Genomic DNA, 24,061 nt, shown 5'->3' on the forward strand with positions numbered 1-24,061 from the left:
CCGTCCGGGCAAACGGACGCCTGAACCGCAGCCCCTCGAAGTCCCGGCCTCCGCCTGCCGGGCCGGGGCGCTCAGGCCTCACTGCTCTTTCCCTTCGTGTCTCCCCTACAATGTCCGCCAGCTCCTGAGCCAGGACGAAAAGGAGAAGTACGCAGACATGGCTCGAGCATGGAGAGCCGCCCAGGGGAAGGAGTCGGGACCTTCCGAGAAGCAGGTAAGGGTCGCCCGAGATGAGCAGCTATGGGCCTGGCTTCCGGCCGTGGAGTAGGTGCCGGATGAGTGAATGGGGGCTCCTCGGGCAGATGGCTGGGCGTTGGGGTGAGGAGGTTTTAATTTTCCTCCTGGTGTCAGAATGCCGGTTGTGAACCCGACAGGCTCCCCTGCGAGGGCCCAGGTTGGGATCCCTGGCAGCGGAGACCAGGGAAATCCCATCAGGGAACCTGCCGCCCGTGAGCCCCGATGCAGGGGGCTGTGGCATTTAGGGCCCGTACCGCCGGGCCTCTGAGCGTCCCTTTCCATCCTTTCATGGTTTAAGAACGCTTTTTTCGGGTATTTTAGAGTAGTTTGGGCCAGTATCTCTTTTTAAGTGAACCAGGCCAGCTGCCCTATGTAAAATACTGACATGAGGAGACTTGCAGAAGTTGGCAAATGTTTCATGCCATCCATGTAAGCATTGAAGACGGTGAATTTGGTAAATTTCTGTGTAAGTGGAACGTAAACATACCAAGTAAGATTGATTTCTGGATTTATATCGAAGCGCTGGGTAACTGCGTTTCCCACTGCTGTGTTCTTTCCATTCTTACACAGTGAAGTTCCATTCTTCCTCTCAACTGCCAGTGTCGGATTCAAATTCCAGAGAGCTTTGCTATGTTTTAGGTTTGCGAGGTTTTTATTTGGGGGAGGTATGTTAGGGTAGACGCTCTAATCACTTCAGTTCGTACTTACTTTTACTTTCGAGCCTTGATTTCCCCCCTTCTTTCTACTACAATGTGTTATAAGACGTTTTCCATCAGAAAGTAAGCTGTATTGTCTATACACCTCATTAACACTTGGAGTCAGCATGATCTTTTTTTATTTTTATGAAAAGCAAACAGTATTAGAGTATTTTTCGAATGATGTCCCTTTGGCCACTGGACTGGCACATATTATGACTCATTAGGAATAGTTTAGGTTATCAGTAATGGGCAAGTAGTTCTCAGCAATGGTTGAATTTAAGGTATTTACCACTCACCTTCGATTCAGGATATTTATAGATTTTTACCACTGTCTGCCTTTCACGTTGTCATTGACAAGTGTGTATGTATGTACCCATTGGGCTTGTTGGCCTGGAGAGGTTATTGAAGTAATCTGTGGGCGGTTTTCCAGCTATTTTGCTAAATTTAAGTTTGTGGTATAAAGTGCCAAGCAAGAGTGTAAGTATGTGGTCAATCATTCTCTTCCTCTTTAGAAACCTGTTTGCACCCCACTGAGGAAGCCAGGCATGCTTGTACCAAAGCAGAATGTTTCACCCCCGGATATGTCAAGCTTGTCTCTGAAAAATGATCAAGGTAGAGTAATCCTAACATGTTTTGTTTAGTTACATTTGGGTGCTCAAGACGCTGTAATATGTTGATCAGTAAGTGCGTGTTGTTTATTTTGAACCTGCATTTCAAAGTAATTGATTACAGGTGTTAAGAATGATGGCGCCAACGTGGTAAGAGATCAGGTAATTTGCATTTGTTGAAGTAACACTGGAGAGTTTTTTGTTTTACAGAAACCTGTCCTCTTGGTTTCTACCACTTCATGTATTACCAAACATACCTTATGCATTTGTTTTTATAGCTAGAGACTTAAGTAAATAGGGACTTGCACATTTGTGTTATAAAGATAAAGTTGAAATATTGATCTAGCCCAGAAAAGAACATAGTTAATAAGAATCCTTGCCATTCCCTTCTGGCTTATTTTTTGATATGTTTATTTTTATTGATTTCAGAAAGGAGAATGAGATTGAAACATCATTGATGAGAGAGAATCATTAATTGGCTGCCTCTTGTATGCCCCATACTGGGGATCAGGCATGTGCCCTGGCCGGGAACCAAACTGTGACCTTCTGGTTCATAGGTTGACGCTCAACCACTGAGCCACGCCAGCTGGGTGTGGCTGTTTTATTAATTGTGGTCCGACTTTGTTGAAGATTAATAAACTTTCAACAGTCTTAGAGGTGGTCAGTCCTGATAATAGGACTGATCTTCCATCCTCACATTTTATTCTGCCTTAAGATAATTTATACATGGTCTTGTGTATATTGGTAATCAGGAAAGGGTGAACTAAATTGTCCATAGTTTATATCACAGAGTTTTTCTACACTAATTTGGACTTATTTCTTAAATGCTTATACTAGTACTTGTTGACTATGGGTCATTCCTGAGATTCAGGGCTTATGTTTAGCTAAATTATATAGCGTGAGCTGCACGTTTTGAATAATTTTGTTGTTTCATGCAGACTGGTTACTGCTTTAACCCTTGATAAGTGCCATTGGAAAGCTTTTGATTCACTTATCCCGTATAGCTGATTCGTTCTCTTTCCCAGCTCCTTTCGGAATATAGGAACAAAAGGAAAATGGCTCTAGAGTTTTGCTTTTGTAGAAGGGTAAATTTGAGATGCTCGTCTGTTCATGTTATCTGTGATTTTTTTTTTTTTAGCTCTTCTTGGAGGCATTTTTTATTTTTTGAACATTTTTAGCCATGGCGAACTGCCTCCTCACTGTGAACAGCGCTTTCTCCCTTGTGAAATAGGCTGTGTGAAATATTCTCTCCAAGATGGTATCATAGCGGACTTCCACAGTTTCATCAGTCCTGGTGAGTAGCCAGATGCAGCAGGCCTAGATCTTTAAAAGTATGGGTTTTATCTTGAACTCATTTGATACACTATTTGTTTTCTTAAAAGCTGATATCCAGTTGAGTTCTTAAACTGTAACAAGACTTCATAATATTTGGTTGAAAAACTGTTAAGAATTATGTGTTGACACAGGTTTTTGGTTTAGGCTTTTAACTTCAGGTAAGCATCAGAGTTGGATGGATGGAATGCCTGGAATCGTGTAGCCTGCTCTGTGCTCACCTGCTGCTCTACACACTGGAATTTTCTGAAAGCTTTTTATACTGTGGCTCCTCTGAAAGGTTTCTTTACCCCATCCTTCACCGAAGCTGTCACCAGTTTTTAACTATTTATTGCTTTGTAACTTTGAGCAAAGTCCTTAACCTTCACGAACCTATTAGAGAGCTGCTCTAAGGAATAATGAGAAAGTGTGGAAAGAGCCTCGTAGTTGCAGGCTCTCAGATGTTCTTAGTATCTCTTCTTCTCACTACTCCACCTCATCAAAGCAGTTTGTTACAAAGACATGGGATTTGGTTTGTTTTCCAAGAGGATAGACCAGTGGTTCCCAACCTTTTCTTTGGCCATGCCCTACCTAAGCATCTCTAAAATCCTGAGTCCCCCCTCCCCCGTGACAGAATTTTTATTCAAAAGGTGAACTCCTATTCACATGGAGGAAGCCTAAAAGGCCATTAACTTTGTCTAAACAAGCTTGCAAAGAACATGGCACCCATGAAAGAGAAAAATAAAAGAATGAAAGGACAGTTGAAGTACTAAGTAAGAAATTGTTAAAAAAAAATAACATGAAGTGATATGAAGAAATAGCAAATAAAGTTTCAAAACATGTAATAGAGAACTGAAATACATAAATATGTCACCATCTATATTTATATACTTTATATGAGGCCCATAGAACCGTAAGAAATGCAAGAAATTCACTGTTGATAACTCATTCTTGGAATTGCCCCACTTAAAAATCAAATTGCCCCCCTGTGGGGCCCACGCCCCATGTTGGGAACCACTGAGATAAACAGTAGTTAAGGGGACACTCTACCTTTAAAGGTAAGCAGGAGAAATATAACTTCTTCATATGGAGATGTGTAAAGGAGAAGATGTCGGGGAAAGAGCTTCTTCCTCAGTTTTGTCAGTTGCTTTTAAGTTCATTAAGATGCCCAGCACGTTTTCTTGTTTCTAGATGACAGAAAACCAAATCCTGCTCCTACTGAGAGTTGCTGCTTAGGACAAGCCAATGACTACTATTTTATATGGTTGCAAAACATGAGAAAGCTCGAGCTTGAAGACTCTTTCCTCAGAGAACCTAAACTCAAGGACCTCATGAACCCCTGAGGTCCATTCCTGGACCCTGAGCTCAGACCCTTTAGCACAAGTGTTCTTTCTAAAAAATACATGTTTTTATTGATTTTAGAGAGAGAGGAAAGGGAGGGAGAGGGAGAGAGAGAAACATTGATTGGCTGCCTCCCACATGCACTCCGACCCGGGATCAAGCCTGGAACCTGGGCATGTGCCCTGACTGGGAATCAAACCAGTCACCTTTCCGTGCATGGGATGATGCTCAACCCACTGGGCAATCCTGGCCAGGGCCAAGTGTTCTTTACCTAAGATTTCTTTCTCGGTAAGGGAATCATTTGCTTTTTGAAGTAGCTTGACAAAAATACAAAAATTTTTGATAGTCATCATACCTTTGGTTAAAAAATCCATGATGAAATAGTTTTACTATCTTGTATTTTTACATAGCAATAACAGTTACCCACCTATGTTATGACTTGGTTGTCCTGTGGAATATTATTGCTTTAGGATAACCACAGAGCTGCCAGATTTCTGCTCTTCTCAGCAAAATATTTTGTATTACAGGTGAAATTCCACGAGGATTTCGGTTTCATTGTCAGGCTGCAAGTAAGTATAAAAGAGTGGGGTACATTATAGGCATTGAATGAATATGTGTGTGTACCTGGTTAAGACTTAATGCTTTTACCAGATACATGAAATGTCAGTTGAAAAATAACCCTAAGTTAGTTGTTGGAGACTCTTCCTAGAAGTGGTAGATGTGTATATGATCCTTAAAAACTTTTAAAATTATATATACTTTGTAGTATAATATCCCTTTTCCTTTATGGGGGTTGTGTTTTTATTTTCTGCACATAGCCTTTGGCTTTGAGGCTGCCTGCTTTTACTGGCCAGATACGTAGGTAAGTCTTTTAGGAGGTATCAGATTATCTGGGTTTATGGGAATTTACAGGGAGACCTTTCAGAATGAAGAAGAAAAGATGATGTTTCAAAAATGACAGAATGACAGTGTTAAACACACAAAGGAGCTCTGAATTAACTTTTAGATGAGGAAATCAGGTTTTTTTTTTCAAGTTTTCAGCAGCCAAAGGACATGACTGTATATACCTCAGCTCTTGAACTAAACTATTTTCTAGAAACTAGATTTTAACCAGGTTCCTGTTTGATTAGAATGAAAATTGGGATAATAGATTTATTTTAAAATTTATATTGGAAAGTATTTGAAATTAGAAAAATGTTCTTTAAATCTGTAATCAGCTATTTTGTAATACTTATAAAGGTAAATGAGTGTTTTAGATTCATTTTTGGCGGTGTCCTTTGAGTTTTTTCATAAACAGTATGGTATGAACACCAAAAAAACAAGCAGACCAATAGAGCAGAATGAAATACCAAAAAGACTCGTGTGTGGTATAGGAGTATACTCTGCATATCAGAGAGTACATTGATTACTAGTATTCAATAAGGGAGGCTGAGGTAACTGATTATCCACATGGGGGGTGGGGAGGGATACACTGAATCTACCTCACACCATAAACGAGTCGATTCCAGGTGGAGTAAAGACTGGATATAAAAATAAAACTTTACCAGAAGGTTTTATTCATGACCTTTGTGCATTCACGTTAAAGGTGGAAATCGGTTAATTTACCTGATCTTGTTGTTTAAGGTTATTCTGTAATCTTAAGGAATGTGTTTTCAATCTTTGAATTTACATTTGGTTCTTGTTAATGGTTGTGCTGAAATTATCATTTTTTATTTCCTGAATATAATAAGCCTCGTTATTTTAATGTCTTATGTCTGATAACCCTGATACAGAGCTTTTTTTCTTTTTGGGTCTATTTTTATAGTCTGTTGGTTACCTTGATGTTCAATCAAGTTATCAGATCTCTTCATGTGTCTGGTTATTTTTCATTGAGTGCTGGACATAAATAATGTTGTTTTTTTCTCCCCAAAGAAGATGTTGCTTCTGTCCCAAGGCTGGCCTTAATCTGATGGCCTTAATCCAATTTCAGGATTAAAACTGGTTTCAGACCTGATGAGAGTCAGTCTATTTCTAGTTGATCTTTACTAAAAAGGGGGAAAGGTGGATAAATTACCATCAAAAGATCATTGGTGAAATTTATAGTTGACTTCACAGCATAAACAATGGAAGCTGGGAGACAATTGGATATTTTTATTACAAATACTTTATAAACACAGTGACAGTGGAGCATTACTTTTAATTCTTACTAGCTCTGGGTCGGTCGAAAACTCAGTTTCCCAACCTCTGACCCTCCTCTTCCGGAATCAGTAAATGCCAAGTGACCAGGTTCAGCTCCAGGACTTCTTTCCGAGGCCTTGGGCCCATCTTTCCTCACCCATTTGTACCTCTCAGGGCTTTCAAGCAGGTGTCTCATTGGTCCAGCTTTCTCCTACTCTGCTGTGATCAGAAGTTGAACATCTGTATCCTTTTCATAGTTTCCAGTTTTATGCTGAATTTGTAATTTGATCTCAGATATAAACATGATTGTTTAAAATCTGTCCAATCACTTCAGAATCTGGAATATTTTTGGATCTCTCTCTACCACTCTGTTTTGGTTCTGATTCTTGTTTCTTTGTGTACTTGGTAAATCATTGAAAAAAGTGATTTTAAAGTAATTTGAGTCTTATACTGATGTTCCTTTTCTTCGAAGAGGATTTCTGTTTGCTTTTTCTAGACACCTGGGGCCTTGCTAGCTCGCCAGGCCCCCAAAGCAGTGAATTCGCACTTCCCACCAGTCACCTCCCTCTTCTGGAATTGGCACACGACTCCAGGGCCACTGCCCCACAGCAAGGCTCTGTGCTCTGGAGTCTGTTCACCTCCACCTGCTCTAATAATTCCTTGCCGCTGATGTGCTCTTGGTGTCCCCAAGCACTTTACGTTTCTGTGGCAAGGTTGGTCTGAGTTACTTGGTCCATTTTTTGCTGGAAGTGGAACTCTTCTTACAACTTTGAAAAAGTGGTCGTTATTGTTAAGTTCTGTGGCCTTATTAACAAACAGATTAATGAAATAGTGAAGACACTGAGGCTCAGTCACTTTACAAACCTGGGTTTCAGTTCTCACTCTACTGCCAACTGCTAACACAGCCGTCCCCCCTTGTCCACAGGGGACCTGTCTGAACTCCCGTGGATGCCTGAAACTGCAGAGTTCTAAACTCTATATACTGTGTTTCTTCTCTACAGACAAACCTGGGATAAAGTGTAACATCAATTAGGCACACTAAGAGATTAATAACAGTAATAATAAAACAACAGTCAGAAGTATAGACTAATAAAGTTCTGTGAATGTGGTCTATCTCAGAATATCTTATTGTACTGGCTTAGCCTTCTTCACGATTTTTTTCTTTGCCATTTCACGGATAGGAGATTCATTCTTATGATTTTGGCAACCTTAGCATACAACTTTCTTATTTAGTTGAGAACTTTCACCTTTTCACATAAAGGAAGCCCTTTCCGGCTTCTCTGTGGCAGATCCGAATCGCAGCGTCACCACTCTTGTGCTATGGGGGGACTCGAACACAAGCACTGTGGCACTGTGACAGTCATCTGGTAACTCGGACTACTGAGTGACTAAGGGGTAGTTAACGTCTACAGCGTGGAGACCCAGGACAAAGGGATGTCTCGCCCTGGGTGGCACAGAGAGGGACATTGTGATTTTCATAACACTATTCAGAATGGTGCTCAATTTAAAACTTTAAAGAATTGTTTATTTAGGGAATTTTCCATTAAATATTTTCAGATCACAGTTGAAGCAGGTAAACTGCGGAAAGCAAACTGGATAAGGGGGCACTGTGGTGCTTTCTTCTGCGACCGCAGCTGTCTCTTCTCTGTGTATATCCCCTACCTGATAAGGGGGGTGTGGGGGGATAAGACAGCTAAAGTCCCTAATCTAACCAGGCTTGGTTCAGTGCTCAACATGAGGCACCCACTATCTTCCTTTCTTCCTACTTTCTTTCATACCTGCTTTGTAACATTTGTCTTAGTCAAGTTTTGAACTCCTGCCTTCTCTTTATTTCCTTCAGGTGATTCAAGTCACAAGATTCCTATTTCAAACTTTGAATCTGGATGTGACCAAGCAACTGTGCTACAAAACCTTTATAGGTTCATTCATCCGAACCCAGGGAAGTGGCCACCTATCTACTGTAAGGTAATGTCAACGGAAGCATTTCTTTAAGGCATCTCCTTAGGTAGCCAAGATCCACGAAAGGGACCCAGAGAAAGACCCTTTGCCTGTATATTAGCTGTGCATGTGACTCAGTGTATGTGTGACTCATTGCGTGTGTGACTCACTGTGAGTCATTTTCATTGTAATTAGGTGTGATGCCTTTTCTTCTAAATTTCTCTTGTACTGAAGGCTGCTTTGATAGATCTCGTTTTTAGTTCCCCCTGAAATCCCTTCAAAATCCTTTTACCCTGAAGAGTGGATGTTTTAGTCCACAGACCCATCTGTCTAAACAAGATTACCCGTTTAATCAAAACTGTCCTGCAGCAATCCCTTGACTCTTTTTCATTCTCTAGAGTTCATTTGTTCATTGCTGGGTCTAAATTCTTCTAAGCTAGGACCTGAAGAATTGGCTTTTAACCTCACTATTTACTAGCATAACCATGAATAGATTATCTTTTTCTGAACATTGGGTTCTTCATTTTTCTACCCTAAGTCTCACTAGCTTTTCATAAAATATTATTTTATGAATATAGCTGGTTATTAATAGTAGTGGTCTATTCTGATACATGTTGCTCTTCGCTATAGTTCTCATCTAGCTGACACAGACTCTCCAGTCCTCTTCTGTCTCCCCCCCCCCCCCCCCCCCCCCCCCCCCCCAGAGGAGAGCATTAAGTAACTCGGGCGGAGAAAATACGAGTCGTTTGTTCTCTCCTGCAGTCTGACGATAGAGCCAGAGTCAACTGGTGTCTGAAGCACATGGAGAAGGGGTCGGGTGAGTAGCCCTGAGCCCCTGCCCCGGGGCTGTAATATCTGCGTTTGTTTCCATTTTGGTGTTCATGCTCTCCGTACCTGAAGTCACTAATCCTGTCTCTTTTTCTGTTCACCAATGAAAGAAATCAGGCAAAATCTGGAACTTCTCACTGTTGAGGATCTTGTAGTGGGGATCTACCAGCAAAAGTTCCTCAAGGAGCCCTCCAAGACCTGGGTTCGGAGCCTCCTCGACGTGGCCATGTGGGATTATTCTAGCAACACAAGGTATTCAGTGGTTTTGTGATAGAGTGATTTTGACTTCTTTCCTGAACTGAGAAAATATGATAGGATTAGTTTTTGCCTTTCTAGGCCATATTTTCCTATCAAACCCTGGAATCATTATAGTTCCTTGAATATAAGATTCCACTGATTGTGAGATACTAGTACATTGTTACTTTGTCTACTACTAAAAACAACCAAAAACTGCCAATTAAACTGACAGTACTTTCACGTAGGATTTCTGTACTGATAAAACATTTTCTATTTAGGTGTTTTATTACATAGCATTCTTATACTTACATTAAGAAATATATAAGTGAAATACACTGAGTGGCCAGATTATTATGACCTCCTGATGTTTGTAGGCAAATTAGCTATAATTTTGCGCTGAAGTTGCTAGAGGGCCAGATCATCATAAACGTCTGAATAGCATGACATACCTAAGTATCATTGCTGATCAAGTTCATCCTATCATGTTGATGGCATATCCCAATGGAGACAGCTTCTTCCAACAAGACAGTGCGCCATGCCACGATGCTGGTATTGTGCAGGAGTGGTTTTAAGAACATGAGGGAGACTTTACCTTGCTTAGGTGGCCCCCACAATCACCAGATCTCCATCCAATTGAGCATTTGTGGGACAAAGTTAAAAGAGCCATCAGGCAGCTGGTTCCACAGCCATCAAATCTCACAGAATTGGTCAGTGCTATTCATCAGGCATGGTGTCAGATTCCTCGCATCACCTTTCAACATCTCATGGAGTCAATGCCAAGAAGAATCGCCGCAGTATTGAAGGCAAAAGGTGGCCCAACGAAGTACTGATGGGGTGGTCATAATAATCTGGCCGGTCATAATAATCTGGCCACTCAGTGTATATCAGCAAAAGTATTTTTTACTTTGAAGTAATTTCAGGTTTAGAGAAAATGTGCAGGAATAGTACAAAGAAGTCATATATGCCATTTTCTCAGATTCACTCAACGTTTTAGTACATTTCCTTTATAACTGTCTCTCAGCATTTATATACCGCTTGAGTCGGTTGCGGTCATGATGCCTTTTTACCCTCACTAGGGAATGTTTTTCTAAGAACAAGCACATTTCTACGTTTTACCCCAGTGTGATAGTCAGAGCCGGGGGTTGCCTGCCACAGGACGGCCGCCCAGAGGCCACGCTCACATTTTACTGGTTGGTTCAATAATGTCTTTTACAGCAAAATGACAACAATAACATCTAGTCTAGGGTTCATTCCAGGATCACAGGTCGCGGTTAGTTATTGTGTCTCTTTAGGCTCCTTTCACCTGGGATGGTCCCTCTCTGACCTCCATGACTTGGCGTTTGGAAGGGTGCAGGCCAGGGACGGTGTAAGTCACATTTCTCACTTGGAGTCGCCTGCATTTCCTCGTTAGACCGGGGTCAGATATTTGTTTGAGGCGTAGCACAGAGTGATGTCTCCCCATTGTCTCATGTCAGGAGGCATGTGTTGGCCCAGTGACTGATGATACTGTTGATCACGTGCTTAAGACAGTGTCCGCCCGATTTTTCCACTGAATAGTGGAATTTTTCACCTTATGATGTTTTGTGGGGGATACTTTGAGATTCTGTTCCTGAAATCTGTGGGTTTTAGCATCTGTGAATGATACTCACCTGAAACTTATCACTGTGTTTGTGAATTAATGACTTTCTAATCCCATGGTCCCACTGTAGGAAAGAGCTGTTCCCTTTGCGCATGCATTTGTAACATGCTTTATGCGTGTGGACTCACGGACTCCTTTCTATTCCGGGGCTGTAATGTTCCTGTTATCCTGTAACTTTCCTCACGGCCAGGGCGTCCCTGCAAGCAGGGTTGTGGCTTGGCCATCTGTGCTGCTTTGCTTTCTGTCCCCTGTGGGCCCGGCTTGCCCTGCAACGTGCCCTGCAGCGGCTTGGGTCAGTGCTGCTTCTGGAGCCCCGGCGTCTGCCAGCCCGGACAGTATTAGGAACAGGCTCTGGGTGCTAGGGGTGCTCATCCTCCTGAGTACCTGACCGGTGTGCTCCCTGGAGCGCTCGGGCGTGTCCGTGTACACACCCTCAGCACACATGTTATGTAGCTCACTTGTCTCTCTCGCTGTGAGTTTGTACTAACCCTGCAGCTGCGTCCTCAGCATGGGGTTCCTGGTGTCCACACTCTGCTGGTGCATTGCCCTTCTCTGCCTGAGCCTGGCTCCGGGGTGTGTGTGTGTGTTCCTGCCTAGGACACGTTAGAAGTCGTCCAGGATTGTTCAGTGACACCCGGCAGTAGATAGAAACACTGACTGGGGTTTGTTTTTCGTTGTTTTTCAGTCTGAAGGTAATAGAAAGTAGTTTGTTCAAAAGTTATTTGGGTTTTTTCCTCCCTATCAGAGTGGTTAAATTACTCATTTGCAATATAGTTAAGTCCATTTGCTAGTTTTATTTCATTTCTGTTTTCTCCCATCCTTGCTTTTATCTTTTGAAAGTGTAGTGCACTAGCATGGCTCAAACAAAAAAGTGTATGCAGAGTATCACTCGCTTCAGTCTAGTTCCATAAAAAAGCTCCTTGGATTGCATTAAGTGTATAAATTAACTTGGAAGAATGAAATCTTTATAAAGTTAAATTCCATCCAAAGAATAAGAGGTGTCTTTTGATGGAATTTGGTTCAAATCTGTTTTGGGGGTCTTTCAAGTCTGTATTAGCATTTTTCTTGTGCAGGTCACGCGTTTCTGGGGCTGCACTTCTGTGGCAGGTCCTGCTTCTAGAGAAACGGGCTTTATCGGCTCGTTGACTTTCCTGGGACCAGCTGTGGCCCTCGGGCCTTCCCTAGGAAATGGCACCTTGTACTCAGGTCTCCCAGTGCATTTGAAAGTCTTCCAAGTGGTCATCTCTCAGTTTTTAACTGTTTGCACTCAGCAGATGTTTGCTGAGCGAGTGCATATTCACCATGGTCACTGGTGTGTGTCTGGAGCGCTCATGTGAGTTCAAGGTAAGATTGACCTGTTGTGGTTCTGAGGGGCTTGCATAGCGTCAGGAGTTTGCATCAGAGGAGGTACCATAAAAAGATCTGTTTTTTAAAAATCTATTTTTTGTGTTAAATTAGGAACCTTAGTCTTTAAGTAATAGTGTCAGTTTTCTTTGAATGATTTCAACGAGGTAAATTAGAAGTCTGGCATGTAAAAACCCTTAAGTGGTGCTCTCTCATAAGATCAGGAGATTAAAGCCCTTTTTTTTATACAGGTGCAAGTGGCACGAGGAAAATGACATTCTCTTCTGCGCTTTAGCTGTTTGCAAGAAAATTGCGTAAGTTGGAGAAAGAAGGCTCCTCTCATGTGGGTTCGCCATGGAAGTCTTGGTGTTGGGCTGGCCCTGGTGGTTGCAGTTGGGGAGAATGGCTGTTCGCCTCTATTCCCACAATTCTTTTTCAAAGCAGAGTGGGTTTTTCCTTCCTGTCTCTTTTATTATTCCACCCACGTCCCTACTTGTCTGGCATAGTTACCATCTGAGTGATTGGGGCAAACCTTCGTCAACACTTACTGGAGTCTTCCTCCATGGTTCCTGCAGGAGGAAGTCCTGCGGCCATGAGGGCAGGGCTCCCTTGTGAAGGTGCTGGAAACACAGACCCACTTCCCCTTCTCAGCTCTGGGGGCTCTGTGGTCCCTTCCACGCTGAAGTGGTTGGATCTGAGGAGACATGAGTGTTTTCAAATTGCAGCCTTGTTTCTGCCCTCTCCTTGCCTTAAACATTTGAGAATTCTAGTGAACTTTATCCTTATTCATATTCTCCTATAGCGAACCTGAAATTTTTATGGTACCCAGAATATTAAGGCTTAAAAATAGGTGAAAATACTTAAAAATACCAGTAGTGGCCAGTTTTACATGTATTGCTACCATTCCTGTTCCTTCTCAGAATCTCTGCATATCTTTTTGCCAGTTTAGAGCAGTGTCCCTGCCAACCAGCTTTTATGGGAGAAACTAGAGGCCCGGTGCACGAATTTGTGCAGTAGTGAGGTCCCTCGGCCTGGCCTGTGGGATCGGGCTGAAACCGGCTCTCCGACATCCCCTGAAGGTCCTGGATTTCGAGAGGGCACAGACCAGGCCAAGGGACCCCACTGGTGTACCATCGGGGCCGGGGAGAGATGTGGGAGCTTGGCCAGCCGGGGAGGGACCATGGGAGCGCTTCAGGGTGTATCCAGCCCATCTAGCTCAGTCCTGATTGGGTGGACCCCAGCAGCAAGCTAACCTACAAGTTGAAGCATCTGCCCCTTGGTAGTCAGTGCACATCATAGGGAGTAGTTGAGTGGCCTTAGCATATCATTAGCATATTATGCTTTGATTGGTTGAATGGCTGACTGGAAAACCAGACACTTAGCATGTTAGGCTTTTATTACATAGGAGGATGTTTGAAGGGTGAGTGCTTGTAGGAGGGGCTGGGCAAAACCTGGTGGTGACCTTTCCTTCCCTCTGAAGGTACTGCATCAGCAATTCTCTGGCCACACTCTTTGGAATCCAGCTCACCGAGGCCCACGTGCCCTTGCAGGATTACGAGGCCAGCAACAGGGTGACACCCAAAATGGTCATATTGGATGCAGGGCGGTACCAGGTAAGGGCTGACTTTGGAGCTCCTGTCTCATGTCCTCCTCAGTGTGGTCCTGGCCAGCAGCAAGTCAGGCCTTTGGTTCCCTCTCCCGCTAAAATTCCTGAAATCTCCATGGCATGTGGAGCAGTTCTCACTCAGGTGGCTCCTGCACAAACCCTTTGCCTTCCTGGTACATTTCCCACTCTCATTGACAATGTGTTAAGAAAATTAAAATTATACAAACCACGTCCAAACATGTATTCCAAAACTTACCTATCTGAATGTAGGTAATACAGCTATTTAAAATCTTTACTTCAAAGATGTCTAATGCTGGAGTCAGGGTTTGATTAAAGGCTGTCTGATCTTCCTGCCCCCTACCGTGTCACTGCTCACAAGGAGGCCGGCTCGGCCAGGGCACAGCTGTCAGGACTGTGGCTGGATTCCGGTCATTCCAGGCTGTGCTCCCTGCAGGCCCAGTTCCCCTCCAGACACTCCCCTCCACAGCATTTCTTTTCAGAAGGTGGTCAGACATTGGGAAAATGGCGGTTGGTTGTCTTTTTTAAAGAGTCATTTGAAATTGTAGTAGATCCAATATTTGTGTCCCTCTCCTCCCACCCCCGGTATTTTTTTTCTTCTGTTTTTATAGAAGCTAAGGTTTGAGAGCTCAGGATTCTCTCATTTCAACTATTCTAATCAGGAAACAAGATCAAACACACCCACTGGTAAGCATCTTATATTTGATAGGAATGTTCACCGAAGGGCGTGGGGCCTCAGAGTTCGTTCGAGAGCCCAGAGTGTGGTGCTGAAACGGCGCTCTGCTGGGCTTTAGGGTTGTGGGGGCTGGTTGAGCTGGGAGTTTTATTAGCCACTGGCACCTCAGGCAGTTGGGATGGGTGCATTGGTATCACTCAGACACCTGAACTCATCCTTCAGACTTGTTCCGGGCATTTAGAATACAGCCCGCTGTTCTGTGGCAGCTGTAGTTTTATGGTTTTGATATGGTGGTGGCTTTGGGACGATGGGAAAGTTAAACACCCAGTGAAGTTCAGGTGGTGCCGGAGAGCTTCCGTCTCGGTTTCCAGGGCTGAAAACAAACAGGTGGCACCATTGAGCCTCGGCCTCCACTGGGCTCTCAGTCATCCCCACCCCCCAGGCCCAGGGAGCCTGCACTGCAGTGCGAGGCGGTGGAGGGGTCTCTATGATAAAGCTGTCCAGTGGCTTTCCTTTCTTGCATTTCAATGTCCTAGGTGACTACCCTTCGGGGGTGAAGATTTCGGGCCCAAACAGCAGTGTTCGGGGAAGAGGGATCACGCGCCTGCTAGAGCGCATCTCGGGCTCCTCCAGCAGCGTCCCCAGGTTCTCCAGCTGTGACACCGCGCTCTCCCCTTCCCTGTCCCCGAAGGGTGGGTACAAGTCCTTCTCCCCCCTGTCTTAATGATGGTACTCTTCAATTCTGGGAAAATAGCAGGCCCGCTTCCCTCTGATTGCAGTCCCGGACAGCAGAGCACGCCCCTGGTACGTGCCGCCCTCTGAAACGGCCTGCCTTGTAGAGAATCCTGTTTCATAGATTAAAAGTAATTGTGGTTGGAGAAGATTTGGCATTTTTGCTTTTTTCTCGAGGGCTTGCTCTGCTTCCTGACTGTGTAATGGGAACGAACGCCTTGGAAGGTTGACCTCCAAGGACAAAACTGGCCTTTTCAGAGGAGTGCTTTTGCAAATGTTACATTGTGCTCATCTTTTCCTCCACAATAAAGGTATTGAATGTCTGTTATGAAAGGTGTTAAAATAGTGTTGCTGTACTTCTTCCCATTATGACGTGTAGAACCTTTCTCTTGAGACCTGCTGGCTGTTTTCATTGCAAATATCTAAAAAATTTTCCTTTAATAAAAATAAAGTTTTTGTTACTTAAAGTCTTTGAAATATGCTGACTTTGGCAAAAGGAATCATTTAAAGGAGGAGAAGCCAAGATGGGATTATGTAATTTCCCCCAAATCACAAGGCTAGAAAGTGACCGAATGCCAGGTCCACTTGAGCACGGAGCTCTCTTCACCACCACCCCCCCCACCCCCCCGCAGCTCAGAGTCCGTGTGCCCTGGGCGTGGCTGACTCAACTGCTCACATCCTCTCAGATAGACTTTTGCATATTTCCTGGTTAAATCAATGACTTTTTCTTTTGTAAAACTAATATAATACTTTCATAAATGCAAAGAAAGAAGTAATAGAGCTTAAGGAGAAATAGACAAATTATCATCAAGCTGAAAGATTTAAAGTCTTTCATTGATAAGCATACTAAAAATCGGTAAATGCCTGAAAATTTAAATTAACAAATTTGAACCAATTTATTCACTACAATCATTTCAAACACACATGGAATATATATATATTTTTAAATGGTAATGTGCCAAACCATAAAACAAGACTCAATATATTTTAAGGAATTGACAAGTCATGTTCTTTTTCTATTCAGTTGATGTATAATTTAAAAATAAATTTTAAACCCTATTTATATGGAAGTCAATGAAATAAAAAGCCAACTTTTAACAAAATGATAGTAAAAATTCTGCAGAACAATTGAATAAACACTACATCACACTTTAGGAACACGAAGGGAAAACCACCGCTTTAAATAGTAATATTGGGCAAAAGGGGCATCAAATATACATTTTAGGAAGTTGGGAAAAAATTGGAAACTAATACATTTCCTACCAACTACAAAAATATAGTTTGTAACACATTGCTGACGGATCACGAGAAATTCTTGCTTCATATTACACAGTGTTTTACAAAGTATCATACTTAAAAGATATTAGCTTGTAAGAACATGTAATAAATAACTTCAAAATACAATGGGTATTTAATTTTAAAGCGTGCCTTTAACATTTATGTAAAACGTTTTTTGTACTTGTTCAGTAGAAACTTATCTGGCCACTGGGTAAAGCTAGCAATAAAACTACTGGTCCGCAATGTGTTAAGTTAGAAAAAGAGCAATAAACCCATGAAAAGTGGAAGGAAGGAGAAAATGAGGAGTAAACATCAAATAGAAAAAGAACAAAAGGGGGGTTCCACAAAGCCTAAGCTGTGAAGTAGATAAAACCTCCAATGAGAGGAACCAAGCAAAAAGGAGAGAAGGCACAAACCATGGCCCAAGCCACTGGGTGCATGTGGGAGGCACCCTATCGATGTTTCTCCCCTCCTCCTCCCTCGCTTCCACGCTCTCTAAAAATCAATGGAAAAAGTATCCTCTGGTGAGGATTTTTTTAAAAAAGTGGCACAGACTAGACCAGCTGAGGTTAAAGAAATAATTCTATGAACATTCATACCAATAAACTTGAAAACTGAGTGAACTGGAAACAAATTCCTAGGAACATATAATGTGCTAGGAGTGCCTCGAGAAGAAATAGAAAGCCTGCATCTTCAGTAACGGATAAATTGAGCATTAAATTTAACCTGCATTCGGCACTTGGTTTAACAGGTGAATTCTTCTAAACTTTCAAAGACTATCATTCCAATATATAAAAATATGTAATAGGTTGTGTCCAAACTGGATTTATTGAGGAGAGAGCAAGAGTGATTTAGCATTAGAAAAGGTACAGATGTCATTTGTGACAATAGATTCAAGGAAGAAAAATGTGTTACTAGAATGGATGGAAAAAAGCATTTGACAAAATTCCACACCCATTTGTGATAAAAACCAAACTAGAAATAGAATGAGCTCTTTTGCCTGATGAAAGGCATCTATAAAAACTCTACACAAATATTCTCCATGGGAAACTGAAAACGCGTTTCCTTTAAAACCAGGAACAAGACAGAAAACACCCTCTGTGGCTGCTGGCACTCAGCACTACTGGAGTTCTAGCAAGGACAACATATGGAAGTAAAAAATCAAAGGTTTGGGAAGGAATAAAATTGTCACTTTTCATGGGTACCGTTGTCTGCACAAAAGCTCAAAAAAATCTACAGGTAATAAAGTAGAAACAAGATTTGGTTGTAAGATCAGTTTAAAATCAAATGAATTTCTATACATCAATAAATGGTTTAGGAAACAATTTTTAAAAATAACCCAGCATTTACAGTAGCAAAAAACTTGAGGTACCAAGGAATAAATCTGATGAAAAATTTTAAAAGACCTATATGCAGAAAATTATCAAACTTAGTGAACAAACAACAAAAACCCAAATAGATTCCTATAATATCATAAAGAGTTATTTAAAATAATTCAATTCTCTCTGGATTGATCTGTAGATCAACAATTTCATTAAAATACCAAGTTTTTGTGGTACTTGACAAGCTAATTATAGAAAAGGCATGGAAAAGCCAGGACAGGCTTATGGAAGGTTAATATGATCAGGGGGGTGGGACTTGCCCCCCAACATCTTCAGTTTATTATAAAGCCTATAGTGATGATTAAGGTGGGAAGAGTCTGAGTAAGGACAGACTAACAAATGGGACAATCAAAAGACCCTGCATTTATGGACCTGTGATGCGTAACGGGTGACATTTCAGACCAATGGGACTATTTAGAAAACTGTCCAATAACAACTAATAAATCCATAAAGGGGAAGAACTGAAATTGGACCCCTGCCCCACATTATTCACAAAAAGCCATTCCACTTGGTTTAAGGATTTAAAGGTGAAAAGGAAGCTTCTTAAAATTGTAGAAGAATTTTGGTGTCTTGTTTTCCTTAAAGCAGGGATGGGGAATGTCCGGCCCATGGGCCATATAAGGCCTGCAAAATCAGGGCACAAAGGAGGGACAAGCCCTTAGGAAGCCACTCCCTGGCACACCAGCCCTGGGCCTTCGCCAGGCCCATCAGTGCTCTTCAAACTCTTCAATTTTCAGACACCTGATTTCCAACCAGAAAAAAGAAAAAAAGTCTGTTAGAGGCCAAGGTGCTGCTGAACATGCCCTGAGCTGGAGGCCGGGCCCTCGTTCCAGATCCTGGTCAGTGCATTGAGATAGAGGAGAAGCACAGCCCTGCCCAGACGCCCACCAGCCTGCCTCCATGGACACACCCCTCCATCTGCTAGGAAGATAGTGTCTGTATGTTCTATCTCCCAAACTGGAGGACAGAAAGATGCACTTTTTAATTATCACTGTTTTTTGGAATAAGTACTGTATTTACATGCAAATTCAAAAGATACCAAGGGAACTGGTAGTCTCCAGCGCAACATGTATGGCATCCCAGTTCCCTGGGCCTCCATTCTTTTCTGCAGAGGGAACCAGTATTGCCAGTTTGTTGGCTATCCTCCCAAAGTGTTTACACGTGTAGCACATGCCAGGCATGCATCCATTCACACATTCCTTTTCCTCTCTCAAAGCCAGAAGTGCTAGCATGTGCTCAACCCTGGAGGGCGAGGGACTCCATCACTCCATCACCCCGCAGAGCTTCCTCCTGCTTCTCAGCAGGTGCCCCACAGGCCCGGTGGCCAGTAGGCCTGGTTGTGCACAGGCACGGTTGTGCACAGGTGCAGTTCTGCACAGGTGTGATGGCCCAAAGGTGCAGTTATGCAGAGGCATGATGGCCCACAGGTGCAGTTATGCACAGGTGCAGTTATGCACAGGTGTGATGGCCCACAGGTGCAGTTATGCCCAGGCGTGATGGCCCACAGGAGCAGTTATGCACAGGCGTGATGGCCCACAGGAGCAGTTATGCACAGGCGTGATGGCCCACAGGAGCAGTTATGCACAGGCGTGATGGCCCACAGGAGCAGTTATGCACAGGCGTGATGGCCCACAGGAGCAGTTATGCACAGGCGTGATGGCCCACAGGAGCAGTTATGCACAGGCGTGATGGCCCACAGGAGCAGTTATGCACAGGCGTGATGGCCCACAGGAGCAGTTATGCACAGGCGTGATGGCCCACAGGAGCAGTTATGCACAGGCGTGATGGCCCACAGGAGCAGTTATGCACAGGCGTGATGGCCCACAGGAGCAGTTATGCACAGGCGTGATGGCCCACAGGAGCAGTTATGCACAGGCGTGATGGCCCACAGGAGCAGTTATGCACAGGCGTGATGGCCCACAGGAGCAGTTATGCACAGGCGTGATGGCCCACAGGAGCAGTTATGCACAGGCGTGATGGCCCACAGGAGCAGTTATGCACAGGCGTGATGGCCCACAGGAGCAGTTATGCACAGGCGTGATGGCCCACAGGAGCAGTTATGCACAGGCGTGATGGCCCACAGGAGCAGTTATGCACAGGCGTGATGGCCCACAGGAGCAGTTATGCACAGGCGTGATGGCCCACAGGAGCAGTTATGCACAGGCGTGATGGCCCACAGGAGCAGTTATGCACAGGCGTGATGGCCCACAGGAGCAGTTATGCACAGGCGTGATGGCCCACAGGAGCAGTTATGCACAGGCGTGATGGCCCACAGGAGCAGTTATGCACAGGCGTGATGGCCCACAGGAGCAGTTATGCACAGGCGTGATGGCCCACAGGAGCAGTTATGCACAGGCGTGATGGCCCACAGGAGCAGTTATGCACAGGCGTGATGGCCCACAGGAGCAGTTATGCACAGGCGTGATGGCCCACAGGAGCAGTTATGCACAGGCGTGATGGCCCACAGGAGCAGTTATGCACAGGCGTGATGGCCCACAGGAGCAGTTATGCACAGGCGTGATGGCCCACAGGAGCAGTTATGCACAGGCGTGATGGCCCACAGGAGCAGTTATGCACAGGCGTGATGGCCCACAGGAGCAGTTATGCACAGGCGTGATGGCCCACAGGAGCAGTTATGCACAGGCGTGATGGCCCACAGGAGCAGTTATGCACAGGCGTGATGGCCCACAGGAGCAGTTATGCACAGGCGTGATGGCCCACAGGAGCAGTTATGCACAGGCGTGATGGCCCACAGGAGCAGTTATGCACAGGCGTGATGGCCCACAGGAGCAGTTATGCACAGGCGTGATGGCCCACAGGAGCAGTTATGCACAGGCGTGATGGCCCACAGGAGCAGTTATGCACAGGCGTGATGGCCCACAGGAGCAGTTATGCACAGGCGTGATGGCCCACAGGAGCAGTTATGCACAGGCGTGATGGCCCACAGGAGCAGTTATGCACAGGCGTGATGGCCCACAGGAGCAGTTATGCACAGGCGTGATGGCCCACAGGAGCAGTTATGCACAGGCGTGATGGCCCACAGGAGCAGTTATGCACAGGCGTGATGGCCCACAGGAGCAGTTATGCACAGGCGTGATGGCCCACAGGAGCAGTTATGCACAGGCGTGATGGCCCACAGGAGCAGTTATGCACAGGCGTGATGGCCCACAGGTGCAGTTATGCACAGGCGTGATGGCCCATAGGTGCAGTTATGCACAAGCATGGTTCTGCACAGGTGCGGTTGTGCACAGGCATGGTTACGCCCAGGCGTGATGGCCTACAGGTGCAGTTATGCACAGGCGTGATGGCCCACAGGTGCAGTTATGCACAGGTGTGGTGGCCCACAGGTGCAGTTATGCACAGGCGTGATGGCCCACAGGTGCATTTATGCACAGGCATGGTTATGCACAGGCACGTTTGTGCACGAGCGTGGTTCTGCACAGGCTTGGCTGTGTTCAGGTGCAATTGTGCACAGGAGCAGTTGTGCACAGACGTGGTGGCTTACAGACATGATGTTCAGACAAGGAAGATGCTGCTTCAGCTGTTGCAGACGCTGCAGTGAATATCCCTGAATGTGTATAATTTTGCACACGTTTGAGTATGAAGCACCTGTTCCCCAGCCTCACCACCCTGCATGTCACCAGACAGGTTGTGTTTAGCCAGGGAGCTAGGTAAGTGCAGTATTGCCGTCAGATTCCATTTCTCTTAGGCGTGAGGCTGGGGTTATTTTATATGCTTAAGAGCAATTTACATTCCTTTTCTTGTTAACTCCGTGTCCTGTCCTTGGTCCACTATGCAACCGAGTTGTTTATTTTTATCTCGATCCACAGAAGCTCTGTATCTGTGAGAAGAGTTGCAAACACCTTATCCCGCTGGTTGTATACTTTTTATCTTTATTGCCTGTGGTTTTTGCCACGCTGAGATTCTTGTTTTTAAGTTTGTCAGATTTATCAATCTTTTATGTTTGGGGGCTTTATATTCCATTTAGAAATAAATGCCTTCCCCACCTGAGATGGAAAATACTCATGTTCCATGTTCACTTCTCAGACTTCTAGGATTTCATTGTCAGTATTTTGGTTTTGGGTTCACCTGCTGTGTCCTGGTGACCGTGTGGGTGTGGACTCACTCCCCACACCACGGTCATGAGCACATCCCAAGGCTCTTCTGATGCCCACGCGCCACGTGGTCCGCTCCCGTGTGTTTAGGTCTAGTTCGGACTCACTTCTCCCCTGTCCCGGGCTCTCTGCGCCCTGCTGTACTTAGTGCGCTTTCCAGCGAGTTTTTATTACTTGCGTGACGTGACAGAATATTTCATTTGTAGCCCAACCTCAATCCTTCCCCAAAGTCAGATGGGTTTATCTTTTTCATCCGCTTATTAACTCAATCCATGCATCATTCATCATTCCAACATTTATCAGACTCCTAAATGCCTGGCATTCCGCCAGGTGCGGGAGGGGAAGGGATGGAGGCGGTCCCAGGGAAATGGGCGCAGAGGCGGCGCCCAGTTAGCAAGGGAGAGTGTTGGTGATTGCGGCTCATGGTCAAGAGCAGGGGCCCCAGGCAGATGCTCTGCGGCCAGATCTGGGCTCCACCACTCACTGCCTAACGTGGACTTGGGAACGTTACTTCACCTCCATGTTTCTCCTCCAAGAGCGGTGACAACAACACCCTGCAGCTGTTATGAGGACTGAAAGATGGATGTGCTTACACTGTTCTTGGCACCAGGTAAATAAATTCTAGGTAACAGACTCCCCCTGAGCCCCCGCCCCCGGGGACCCTGAGTGCTCTGATGAGATGCCCTCTCCCTACCCCCTCACCCCTGCTTTGTGGAGTGTTACTGGGGCCCAGGACCCCACCGCATCCTCACACCAACACACAGCGGCTGCCATGAGGCCATCGGGACCTGTTTCCATCCTTTCCCGACCTGGAACACCAGGCTCAGGTCACCCCGCCTCCCCCACCGTGGGGTCCCAAACAGCTCTGCACACTTTCCTGGCCCATCTCCTGCCCTCCCACCCCAGGGAGCCCTTCCTCTGGGCCATCTGAGCCCAAGGGCTGTGGGGCGCACCCCCTGTGCCCCACCTCATGCTCTGGGTCCTCGCCACTGCTGGCTGCTCTTCCCCCTCTCATCCCTCCAGGTGGTGGGCATGTCTGGCTCCTCAGTGCCCTTAAACACCATTGCCCTCCCTCCTCCCGAAAAACCTCCAGGTTTGAGTGTCCCATTGACAGGCCATGTCACCCACTGCCCTACCAGAGCACACCCACTGTGTCCGTGATGGTTGTAGATCTGGGCTCACTGTCACACTCTCCACTGCCACTTCTGCCATGGTTCTTGGTGACGTCAGTCTCCATGGAGATGAGCTTTTCAAATCCTGGTTCTTTGACTTCCTCACCTCAGTGAGCCATCCTCATCTCCTGTGACTGTCCACTCTCCCAGTGAGACCCCAGTTCCTAACATTACACCACGCCACCCGCACCTTCCATTTCCACCCCCTGTGCTCTACTCCCCACCTCCAGGTTCAAGCTCATACCTCTGGCACCCTAAGTTCAATGCTCCTATAGCTCTGTGACCCCTCTGACACTCCAAGTTCAATGCTCCAATAGCTCTCTGACCCCTCTGACACCCCAAGTTCAATGCTCCTATAGCTCTGGGACCCCTCTGACACCCCAAGTTCAATGCTCATATAGCTCTGTGACCCCTCTGCACCCCGAGTTCAATGCTCCTATAGCTCTGGGACCCCTCTGACACCCCGAGTTCAATGCTCCTATAGCTCTGGGGCCCCTCTGACAGCCCGAGTTCAATGCTCCTATAGCACTGGGACCCACAGCTGGTCAATTCAATCACCACTTCTGTTGCCACCGCACTGTCTTCACTGCTCCTGACCAGGTTCCAAGCCCACGATCACATGTTGCAATCACTCCCTCGCACACATTCTTGCCTCCTTTGCTCATTTCCTTTCTTTAATCATTAGGCACAACTGGAACCCTTGCTAACCCCAACCCTCTGCCTAGTCCACGCCAACACGACCAC

General features: G+C 45.1%; 1 protein-coding gene across 1 annotated transcript; it reads left to right on the forward strand.

Moving 5' to 3' along the window:
- The first annotated feature begins 126 nt into the window (after positions 1-126).
- Positions 127-15,770, forward strand: MAEL (maelstrom spermatogenic transposon silencer). The gene is made up of 11 exons (XM_005880500.2): positions 127-214; positions 1,448-1,547; positions 2,682-2,837; positions 4,723-4,764; positions 8,193-8,317; positions 9,053-9,107; positions 9,229-9,370; positions 12,590-12,652; positions 13,819-13,951; positions 14,574-14,649; positions 15,175-15,770. The coding sequence occupies exons 1-11, from the start codon at positions 158-160 to the stop codon at positions 15,360-15,362; spliced, it is 1,137 nt and encodes a 378-aa protein (XP_005880562.1). The 5' UTR covers positions 127-157; the 3' UTR covers positions 15,363-15,770.
- Positions 15,771-24,061: the final 8,291 nt, after the last annotated feature.

Source organism: Myotis brandtii, unplaced genomic scaffold, assembly GCF_000412655.1.
Source record: "Myotis brandtii unplaced genomic scaffold, ASM41265v1 scaffold64, whole genome shotgun sequence".
In the NCBI taxonomy this organism is placed as follows: Eukaryota; Metazoa; Chordata; class Mammalia; order Chiroptera; family Vespertilionidae; genus Myotis; species Myotis brandtii.